The sequence below is a fragment of the Malus domestica genome, chromosome 04 (assembly GCF_042453785.1).
Source record: "Malus domestica chromosome 04, GDT2T_hap1".
NCBI lineage: Eukaryota > Viridiplantae > Streptophyta > Magnoliopsida > Rosales > Rosaceae > Malus > Malus domestica.
Genome location: NC_091664.1, coordinates 9,245,980 through 9,258,075, shown reverse-complemented (window position 1 = coordinate 9,258,075; position 12,096 = coordinate 9,245,980). Strand labels below are relative to the sequence as shown.

At 37.9% G+C, this 12,096-nt stretch overlaps 1 protein-coding gene and 1 long non-coding RNA gene across 2 annotated transcripts; both read right to left on the bottom strand.

The window, feature by feature from the left end:
- Positions 1-1,656: 1,656 nt before the first annotated feature.
- On the bottom strand, positions 1,657-3,815 carry LOC103444754 (uncharacterized). Its single transcript, XM_008383703.4, has one exon. The coding sequence runs from the start codon at positions 3,621-3,623 to the stop codon at positions 1,737-1,739; it is 1,887 nt and encodes a 628-aa protein (XP_008381925.2). The 5' UTR covers positions 3,624-3,815; the 3' UTR covers positions 1,657-1,736.
- Positions 3,816-6,046: 2,231 nt separating this feature from the next.
- Positions 6,047-7,708, bottom strand: LOC139195139 (uncharacterized). Its single transcript, XR_011579773.1, has 3 exons — positions 7,601-7,708; positions 7,051-7,117; positions 6,047-6,171 (listed from the first exon to the last, which is right to left on the bottom strand). It is a non-coding gene; the product is annotated as an uncharacterized lncRNA (long non-coding RNA).
- Positions 7,709-12,096: the final 4,388 nt, after the last annotated feature.

The following is a 12,096-nucleotide window of genomic DNA, read 5'->3' as shown; positions in this document are numbered from 1 at the left end:
TTAGCAAATGACCGCTACATACATATGATATATCATAATATAAATTGAAATTAAAGTTGTTTATTCAATTAACAGTAACAAATGAATAAGCGATTCATAATATTTTTATTGATTTTAATTATCTGTTTTAAAACAGTTTGTTAATTAAACTAGTTTATATTTTATCAATTTTTTGTACAAATAATCTTTATATTGTGATTTATAATATTAACGATTTCAATCATAAACAGAAAGTTTCGTGAACCGAGCATAAAATGTTTTGAGGAAGAATTTCTCTAATCCTTTGAGGAGCTAGGTTAATTCTTTTGTTTATTTTTTTTCAAAGTCCTTTAACAAATTTTCTTAAATTTTTTAATTTCTTGAACGTCGTTTTCGAAAAATTAGGTGGTGGGGCTGTTAACATCATATCATGATGATAAAGTTCTAAAGCCCAACATAATTTTCTGGTGAAAAACTCGTGCGTAAGTTCAGGCATTATGAATGAATTTCTCCGGTTCCAACTTCCAAACGTTTTCCCTTCTGCTGACACAAATAATTTATAATCATTCAATTTTTGTCAAACACACAAATTATATACTCGAAAAATCTTTCCATAAGTGGCCATTTTCTATAATGGTGTAAAGAAATTGAGCTTTCGCATGACAGTATGAGTTTGAATCCCATCAGTAGCGAATATAGTATCCAATTTAACAAAATCTATCGTATAACTAAAAAAAAAAAAAAAAAAAAATCTTCTTTTTCTTAAGAAATGGGGCCAAAAGCCCAGGATTGGCCATTCCTTATTACAGCCCGACCCATGCCTTTCAAAGCTGGGCCCAAGCCCAGTCGTGCAAAATATCTACCTTGGAGAGTTAAAAACTCACTAACAATTAGCTTGGTCGGTCCAGAGCATTTATCCTTATACAAGAGTTTTTGAGTTCTTTTCTTTTTCTTCCCCCCTCTTAACGTCGATATCAACCACACTCTTCTCCCCCCTCTCCTTTAATGTCGATATAAACTAAACTCGCTTCTTACAGTTTCAATTATATATTATTCCTAGAAAAATCTCACAAGTTAACTTGACTTAAGCAATTACTAAGGGAGGGGATCAAGAGAAGGCCTCGTGCGCAAAGGTAAATGTAAACGCTTTAGCATGCTTGAGTTAAAAGTCCTTTGCAAGTTGAAAGTTTTTATAAGAATTGGAAATATAAGTACTTTTCATATTATTTTGAGATGAGGTAAGGCCTCAAACTCGAATATCTTTCATATAATATACTCGTAAATGAGACATTTCAATTATGTCGTCTATTCATATTATAATTTATAACACCACATGACGGTGTTTTCTCAGAATATTTCTTCAAAAGAACGAAATTTCTATTTCTTTTTATGGTCGGGCCGTTCTTAAGGCTGGCCCTTTGGGCTCAAATGTACGGTCCAAGGGACTAGGGCTAAGTATTTTGATTTATTATTCCGAATCAACCCAAGTAGATTTAGCCTTTTGCTTCAGTGCACCGCTCCCACAAATCAACGAGGGTGCTCTTGTAATTTTGCTAACAGTATAACCACGGGTTGATATTCTCTGGTTATTTTGCTAACGGTCTGACATATTGCGTTTTCGAACTATTATTAATTTAACAATGTAACATGTCACATGGTCCGAAAGTCGAGACTATCTTTTCATAAAACATGTTTAGTGTTGTTCCTCATAAAATAATGTGAAAGAATGAAAGAATTAATTGAAAAACTAATTTACTTCAAATCTCAACAGTCCTTTGATTAAGAGCCATGTATCTCCATCTCTCCTTCTCCACAAAATCTGCATCCAAAAACCTTGAAACAAATACCCAAAGCCTGTAAATGTCTTCAAAGTTTGTCAAAAGCCCTAATGCAGCGGTCAGCACAGATATCCCTTCACTACTGCTTCCTTCCACTTGATCACTTGTACATTTCTCCAACTTTGTTTCCCTCTCTTGCTCGTGCTTGTCCGAGAACAAAATGTGGTTCAAAATCCCGTAACTCAGTGAAATGTTGTTTCGATCAGCTAGCTTTTGCACGATCAACGGATCAATCTTTTCTCCTTTCCAGTCAAACACATTGAATGCCAAGCTTGGTCCCCGATCAAATTCTATCTTTGGTCCATAGATTCTGACCAATTGATGGCCGTATTGTGAGTGCGGATGTTGAAGGCTCATCAATGCATTCACTAGCCAGTTGATCAAGTACCTTGCTCTTCGGCTAATCAGTACTAGACCTAATGAATCGGCATGATCCAAGCCCTTGCATGTGATCGCTGAGTTATCTGATTTGACAGACTGATCGGATTCTTCTCCGTCGAATTCCGTAATTTCTGAAACTAAATGTTCCTTCTTCTTTAGGGAGACTTCTTCGCTTTCATGGGACTTCGAGGCTTCAAATTCGGACTGTTTTCGATCAGTTTCCATGTCCATATAAATTGAGTACTCCTCGGAAAATTCAGATCGTTTTGACGCCGGGACAAGGCTCACAATTCCTGTACTTGAAGCAAATGTTGGATCCTTTAAGACCGAGGCACTGGATTTCTTGACGAACAGGCAACCAAACCCTGATGGGTTTTCCCCAAAAACTTTGAAGAAAGAGCAAATGAGAAAATCAGGCTTAAAGAGTGAGAGGCCTAAACTGTCCATGTCCTTGGGCCCCAATGAACATGCATCAAGCAAAACATGCCAACCATTCTCCTGCGCTATGCTCATCCACATATACGAATACCGCACTCCTGTCACTCTCGATTGAAGTGGGAAAACAAACAGCCCCCGTTGCTTTTTCCTCGTCTGGTTACCATTCCCAATCCGTCTTCTCAATTTTCGCGACTGAATTCTCATGTTAGGCCATGAGAACTCTGCGGACATGATCCGTCCTCCCTTCTTTTTTGAGCTCTCCTTCATCACATCCACTGCCTCATTCTTGTAGTCATAAACAGTCAAAAGACTTGGATTGTTGCGAAAGGGATACGAGTCGGCTAGAAGCTTGAAAGCGGATGACTGATTGGCAGTGAAAACCATGGAGTAATCGCTTTCGGAGATGTTCATATAATCCATTATTCTTTTCCTCATTTGAAGCTCCAATTCTGATTCTTGCCCTCCATACAAAACTTGGGTGTGCAAGTTTACCGACTTGTACGAAATGTCGAAAAACAATGGTTCTTGGGAGTGAAGCAACTGAGGAGGAGGAGGGGAAGAGGAAGTTGAAGGGATTTGAGACGATGAGGAATTATATTGTGTTTGTTGCTGAGACTGAGAGTAAGAGAAGAGGCAATGTCCAATGTAATCAAAGCAGACATGGTTGGAGAGGGTGAGATGGTAATATTGATGGGCTCTGATGAGGTCAGATTGGTCAGTCTGGTAAAATTGTGGGAATGATTTGGTGAAGGAAGAGAAGGCTTCATGGAGGGAAGGGAGGGACTCGTGATTGGTGAATTGGGTATTTGGGTGGAGAGAAGAAGATATGGCAAGTGTGAAGTCATACCTGAACATGTTGACTTTCTCTGTTGATTTGGGAGTTGAAGAAGCACCATAGGTGGAGGAGGATGAAGCTCCACCGTGTAAGCAGCAACCATGTAAGCAGCTCCTCCCCGAGGCTTCTCTACTGCAAGGTGGTGAGGGCATATTTTGGTATATCTTTTTCCACCTTCTCTATAGTTATTTGCTTCTGGTTTTTCTAATCAATTTGTTGGGTATTTTTCAGTGCAAAAATGAGGAAAGTTATGGTGATTGTGACCTTGTGGGGGTGTGTATACCTTGTTTAGAAGGCAATAGTAGTTGACAAGTCATTGGCACTCAGTTGACCTTTTCTTCCATGAAGTCTCTTGCTCTTATAAGTTCTCTGATATCTTTGTCACATTTAGTTCATCTCCAACCGAAAGAGCTAAACATAGCCTGTTCAAAATTATAATCCAACAAAAATTTATTTTTAAATGAACAAAGTCAATCCATACTCATATACTATCTCCAGTCAAAGAGGCTAACTATAGTCCCCTCAATAATTTATTAGTTTTAAGTTTACTTTAAATTTTATGGTTAATTTAGTTAAACTACCTTTGAATGTTTTCAAATCTAATCGTTGAATTTGAATCAATTATTGTAATTGAGGAGCTCTATAAGAGGGGGCTTCGTTTGGCTAGAAGCCCATTTAGCCAAATAATAGTCTGGTGGGCTCTATAAAGTTATAGCCTAATCATCGGTTGAAGATGAGTTTTTGGACAAATCAGATTATTTTTTGGCTTTTGAACTTTTAATCCTCTCCATTGGAGATGACCTTAATTAATTTTGGTAGCTGATTTCAAATACATGGTTGTGTTGAATTCATTTCAGGTCCATCCTCCTAACGAAAAATGAAGTGGTTGTGGTGGTTCCACAAGAGATAATGGATTTTTCTTGGCATCCTTCAAACTTTTTGTCCTTTGAGATGCTGAAATGAAAAGCAAACAAGGAGAAAAGGGCAAGGGTAGAGCTTTGTGATAGTGGCTGGCTGCGCTGGCTGTTGCAGGGTGAAACCTGCTTTGAATTATTCTGAGTGGCCACCTTGCAGCTCAAAGACTAATATTAGTAGCAGTAGTTGCACCTCTTAAATTAGTGTGATGTGTATATATGCCTTTTTGTTCCAATTTGTGACATGCAATTAGGCCCTTCTGGACCCTCCCACTATCTCAGAGGGGTTTCACCTTCTTACTAGGTAATATTAAATACTATGAACGTATGCATTAGATGATCTGATTCACCGGATCACAATAAAAACAATAATCAAAATCAATTTAGGTCATGCACATGAAATTTCTGAAGAAAACAAAAATATGACTGATTTGTCTCCATCTTGGATTTTATAGGCGTGTTAAGTTTTGGAACCACGCAGAAAATTCTCAAGGCTGGCGGTTGATGTTGAACGACTCCTTACTTTGGCTGATTTTCCTCCATCTTAATTGCTAATTAAGGTGATTAGAATGGAGTTTGCATTGCGTGGAGTTGAGGTAATGCGTTATTTATTTTTTTATTTTGGGAATTGTTATTGGCATCCTAAAAATTTCATATAGCATTCCAAATTTTCTATATTTAGAAAGAAAAATATACTTGTGAGAATTGTCAAATCAAATTTTTAGAATGCTAATAACAGTTCCCTTTATTTTTAGGTAAAGTGCGATATTCATTCATAGATAATAGCAATATGCACATTATTACTAGCACATTGTGATGTTAAACCTACTATTCTCCCATTTAGTATAGATAATATATTTTGTTCAAAAAAAAAAAAAAATAGGAATGCGTACATAACATGAGGATGGGGTGCACTAAGATGGAAAACGTCTATAATTTGAATTCATTTATAATAACCAATTTTTTCTGCCTAATAAAATGGAAAACGTCTATAACTTGAATTCATTTATAATAACCAATTTTATCTGCATTTGTTATCTCTGATTCATGAGACTGATGTGGCCTTTCCAGGTCTACTTATTTAATTCACCACCTGCATATATATAAATTTTGACCATCAAGATACGGACAAATTACAATATATTACGTGTGAACTTAAGTTATATTTTTCTAAATTATTGGATTGTATTATAATATCTCGAAAACCCTTATAATAGTTTTTATGGCTTTTTCTATTAACACCTTATATATTGTTGATTAAATATCATATACTTAATACACCTTATATTTGCTTTTTCAATTAAAAATTATTTTACTACACCTCACATATTTTCTCATAATACTCTTACACCCCACATTCTCATTCACCTAATATTTTCCACATACACTCCACATTTTTTATACACCCCTCATTCTTTAAATCTTATAATACTCATTTCCAATTTTTATAAATTAATTGACTTAGGATTAATGACACACCCCGACCGAAATCAAGGCATGCTGGCCGTCATGCGAGGGTGACGTAGCTATGTGCACAGTGCGGGAGCATTAAAGATAAGAAATATACGAATAATTAAAAACCGAAACTACTAGAGTGCACTACGAAACAGGAAGTGTTAGGAGTAAGATACAAGAGTAAATACTCCTAATCAGAGCATAGAAAGTCTAGGTGCAGTCCAGTAGGACAAGTACTAATTGTACAGTACCATCAAATGTCCTACAATTATTTTGATATGTCAGAACCGCCGAAATCCTCAAGACCACCAACAACAAGCTTACCTAAAACCTGGAGGGGCGCAAAACAGAAAACGTGAGTGGGCAAAAACAAATGTTTTACAAAACCATTTTATTTATCAACATATCTAACCCCTCGTTGTAAAACATGTATAATTTTTCCTAGAATCAAGATATAAGCATATACATATATATATATATATATATATATATATATATATATATAATTATATCAATTCAAATCATGCTTCACATAATCATATTCATATGTATGCAGGCTAAGATATAACAGAGTAAGTAATTCAGGTGAGAATAATTTCATAGAAATGTAACATGTTAGCCAGAACCCCTGAGGTAGTCTGTACGGCTGAATTCATAGTTCAAAAGTCAATCTAGCTGGAGTCACTACAATGACCCATACGACAATATACTGCACAAGAGTCGGAACCAAATGAAAGGGTTTGTACGACAATACTGGGTGTAATATAATTATACTTAATACTACTCTCACATAATAGCTGGGCGATAAATCGCTAGTCACCTACGAGTCGGAACCATAGTAAAGGTTTATACGACAAGACTGTGCGCCTAAATTGGATCCAATATGAGCATATGGTGCGGGAAGTGACATTGTAAATAGGCCTGTGTTATATCTCTGGCTAAATCTTAATCACCCTAGGTGTAGTTTTATGAGCTCAACGTTATTCAATCACATATCACATCATCGATAATTCATATAACCAACATAACTCACCTGAGCTTACCTGAGTGTCCACATCACCACAATTATATGTATAATGCATCATATATCAATTCATATACGAATTATAAATTTATATGCATGGCATTCAAGGCATACTCTCATTTAAACATATTTTCTGGGAAAATATCAAGTATATTAATATATACTAAAAACCAAAAGCCCACTCACTGGTATGTCGAAGGGTCGTAGCCCCCGAGTTGCCCTTGAACGCGCTTGTCCTCAGGATAAGTCTCACCTATATGCGAATTAACTATAAAAACGTTATTTAAAGCACATAGAAAAAACTAGCTAATAACTTCTCATACAATGCTCAAATGGAGTGTTTAAATATACCAACGTGATTTACACAACTCCACGAACATACTCATATTTTTAGAATAATTTTCCGACCACCCACGCGCCGCCACAGCCGCCACACGCCGGCCAAGGCATGGTAATACGCGCCCCCACGCGCGGCCACGTGACAAGCATACTGATGGCGTCAATCAACGTCGTCAGGAATATACCGGGGAATATTCCGTTAAGTCCTAACGGAATCCGTCCAGACTAACTGACGGCGTCAGAATATTCCGTCGTCTCCTACCTCTAAACTCCGGCGACCGTTGTCGGCGCTAGAAAACTGGGAAAATTTTAAACGTGATATCTTGGCCATTTTTGCACCATTTTTCACGATCTTTATACCAAAACGAAGTGCATGGCGAATAGAATAAGTTTATACCTCTTTCAAGCCTCAAAACCACGGGATCTCGCCGGGAAAATTTGAGAAAAATCGGCTAAGCTTCGACCTCTCGATTCCGACGTCCAAAACCACCCAACGAACTTCTCCGAGCCTTTAGAGGGCCTCCCAAGGCTCCCTGTGAGCTTAGAATTTCCAAAAAAACATGTTTTTACATTAGCCTGAACAATGTTCAAATCAGAGATTCTTGGTTCACGAGGTTTTCAAAGGTTTTCATACCTGAAATTGGTACCATTCAACTCGTATGGACCTCAGGAACACAATGGTATCCTTTAAACCTTCGATTTGCAAGTTTTCTTCTGAATTTGATGTTGTCCGTACATGGGGGAAGGAGAGAGAGAGAGTGAGTCTGAAAGAGGATAGAGCACGGGAGAGAAGAGAGAGGAAGTGTGTGTGTGTGTGAGTGGTCCACGTGGTTTACTAACCAAAACCACATAAACTTAGTCCAATTTTTGTCCAACAATTAAGGAAAAATGCAAGTTTGAACCACCCCTATCATGCATAACACACATCACAATATTCACGTCCAAGGGTATAGTAGTCAATTCACATCGTCGAAATTAAATATTCGGGACGGGTTGTGACAATTAAAACCCTAACATTCTCTAAAAAGAGAAGTATACAATCCGGTCTGTTGAGCTTGAATTTCATTGGGTCATCACAACCAATCTCCTTTTCATTGTCTCTTAAGCCTTTTGCTAACAAAAAAGAGGATTTCTGCTAAAAAATGGCAACTGGGAGGAACCTAACAGAGCAAAAGTAAACCCCAGAAGATGAATAAGAAGGGAAAAGGCGTTGCTGGGTTGGCCTCCTATGAAATTGGGTAGTATGGAAAGAAAAAGCAGGCTTAAATAATTACCAATGTCATTGAATAATTAAAACAATAACAAATATGAAATTTTACCTCATGTAAAGTTTCCAAAATATTGATATCGTCTTCTATTTGTTAAATTTTTTCTCAATCAACATGTTTATAGTTTCAATAGTTAGAATTTTATTCAACAATGGAGTGGAGTGCGAGAGGGGTTTTGATAGTTGAAGAAGATAATTAATATGTTAAAAGTAATTTGGGGTATATTTAGAAATTTCTTATTTTCTTTAAACCTCATAAGGTTGAAATTATCATTGCATAGTAAGGTCGAAATTGTCATTACATAGGCCACTTAATATTAAATTTTAACGTGGGGTGCATTCAACATTATGTGGGGTACTAATAAAAAAAGTCTTTTTTATTAGTGAAGACTCTGGAGAAAAAGATTCAAACTTTTAAAACTTCTTCTGATATTAAAAAAGAAATATTACTAAACTAAAGGTATGCATGACTTGAATGCATAAAAGTACTTTCTATAGAAGATTTTGAGGCACCCTTTGAGGCACCCAAAGTTAAGCTTCTAATTTATAACACAAATTTTTGGATTTACAAGGAATTGCTAGTCTTGCAACATAACTAGTCTAGACCAAAAAGGAAAAGAAGAGAGGAGAAAAAAAAATGAGGGATATCCACTGGCTTACCCTGCTCACTAGTTGAAACAACTTTTCTCGAAAGAGCATTCTCTGTCTTATTATGAACATTGTGAAAAATAAAATATGCAATTGAATGGATTGGAGATCAATGAATGATATGATTGTTTGGTGCTCTATCTATCTGAAGAAAGAAATATTTAATGCATGGGATTGAGAATGAGCTTATTAACATTTTTAGTACTCTGTTGGTGGCTAATCTAACAAAATCTATTGACAAAAAAAAAAAAAAAACATTTTCAGAACATGGAAAATTGTCGAAATGGTATATTTGATAGGATTGACAGAATCCATAACTTTTAAATGGAATTTTGAGAATTTGGACAGACTCTTATCTAGATAGGTTTTTTTGTGAAATATCACCAATACCATCACCCCCCAGCCTCTACCTCTCTCCACAAATATGTCCCTCTAGAAAAAATGATTTCAGAGAAAATCCTTCAGATATTGGATTACAGAAAGATTGTGATTTTCTGCTCGCCATAAAGTAAAACAAAAATGAATATAATATAAACAATAGGAGGAGAAAATTGGCGATGAAATCCAAAATACAAAGTGGTAATACTTTACAGGGAAATGGGTTTCTTCCATTGGATGCGTCAATGGAGAAACATGGAAATGGGTGTCTTCTTTTGGTTGGGTTTGAATTTTTTGGTGCCATTGATTTGATGGTAAAGTTGTTGCTGCTTTGATTGCACTTTCACCCATACACACAATTTACGCTGTTCTTTTCCTTTTTATGATAATAAGATTGAAGTTGCAACTATTCAAAATTCAAATACAACACAGGGAGAGAACTGAAGAAAAACCCTAGGGAGAGAACGCTGGAAAGTTTGAGGTTCAAACGCAGCAAGCTTTGTGGGAGGAAAATTCAAGGAAATCTTCGGGGAAATGGTGGGATTGTTTTTCTTTTTTTTTTTGGTCGAAAGAGCTAATCACATAAATAGAGAGGCACTAGGCCAAGAAATAGCAGAGAGCATCCCCACAAGCCCAGGAAGCCGAAGAACAGATAAACAAGATACAAATAGATGCCAACCATACAAGATTCCAACGTCGTCCCATCTACCCAAGCAAAAAAACACCCCACCCATTACAACGGAGGACACGGGAGACCGTCTTTGTTCAAAACACCCACGAGGGAAGATGAAGGTCTAACAACCCAGTCGAAGCCACACATCTGCAGAGATATATTTCTGGTGACAAAATTTGCCGCCCTATTTGCTAATCGTGGAACCCACGACCATGAGCATGATTGAAAGCTTTTCCCAATCTCCACAGCACGGCTAAGAATTGGGAGCAAGTCCCAATCACAACTCAAAAAAGGAGAAATGAGGGACTGAATAATACCTTGTGCATCCAACTCAATGATAACCTCATTCAGGTGTAAATTGTTTGCCATTACGCATCCTTCCAGAATGGCAAGAGCCTTAGCCATCGCTGCAGAGGTTGCATGCATCCTCACACTTCTAACTGCGATGCAGCCTGATGACTCATCTTTGACCACAATTCCGATTTCCCCACACAAAGAGTCACTCCTCCAATAAGAATCCACATTAACCTTCTGCCAATTAGTAGGGGGAGGCGACCAAAGTGAAGGTCATAGCACCCCAGTAGACGGACTGAAGCTGCTGGCAGCCACTAGGACACGAGTAATTGAGGAGGCAAAAGTAAAGGAATCCAGGGCAGTGGCAATTGCCCTAACAGTTTTGAAAGGAGACAGCGCCATCCCATTAAAAATTATGTCATAAAAGCCTTTCCAAATAAACCAACACGAGAAAGCTAAACAAGATAGGGCACGAATCTGATCCTCCTTGTAGCCCTGAAACCGATTGACTACTAAGCAAACCCAGTCGCCCAAAGTAGTAATTACACTTTGATTAATTTGAATGTGTAAAAGACCTTCTTTCCACACCCTAACAGCCCAAATGCAAAGAAGAATGAGGTGATCCGTAGTCTCATCATAATCCCCACAAAAGGGGTAAACAGGGGAGGAAGCACACCGCTGCCTAAAAAGATTGAAGTATGTGGCACAAGAATTACAGAAAGCTCTCCAAGGGAAGCATTTCATCTTTGGGGGAGCCCTACATCTCCAGACCCAAGCCCACACCCTTGGAGTCAATAGCATTAAAAGATGAGGGGTAATCGAGGCTCAATGAATTGTGACGGTTGTGACTCCGCATGTAACTGGATTTCACAGTAAAAAGACCATTCATTTCATGAAGCCAAACCAGCTTATCCTGTCGAGAATGGGGCCCCATATGAATATTAGTAATGGCAACTCTCTTCGACACCGATACGAAACCGGAGTGGAGATCCAACTTTCATTCCCTTGCAATCGGGTCAATGAATTCCGCGACCTTGGACTCACAACTGATATCCGTATTTGAGGGAGGGGTGGGATGTCCCCCAAGGATGCCCGGGACCCAATTATCCTTCCAAAATCTAACCTCCTGCCTTCCCAACACTTGCCATCTAGCTCCCTTTAAGATAAGGTCCCTCTCTTCTAATAGACTTGCCCATGCCCAAGAGGCCCTTCCACCTTTCTTTGCCTCCAGGAAAGAAACATTTGGGAAATATCTTTCCTTTAAAACACGCGCCCACAGAGAGTCAGGATCATGAATCAAACGCCAACATTGTTTCGCAAGCAAGGCAATGTTAAAATCATATAGATTACGGAAACCTATACCTCCCTCATTTTTTGATTGACCTAACTCCTTCCAGTTAATCCAGTGCATCCCTCGATCTTTATCGGCCCCTACCCACCAAAACCTAGCCATTGCCGCATCAATTTCATTGCACAAGGTGGCCGGAAGTAGAAAGACACACATTGGGTACATTGGTATAGCTTGGACCACCGTTTTAATAAGAACTTCCTTCCCTACTTGGGATAAGAATCGCCTCTTCCATCCTACAATTTTTTCCATTACCTGGTCCTTTATATATTGCACAACCACATG

What these genes read in the sequence shown, in the direction of transcription:
- LOC103444754 (XM_008383703.4), bottom strand. Translation starts at nt 3,623, where the DNA reads ATGCCCTCACCACCTTGCAGTAGAGAAGCCTCGGGGAGGAGCTGCTTA.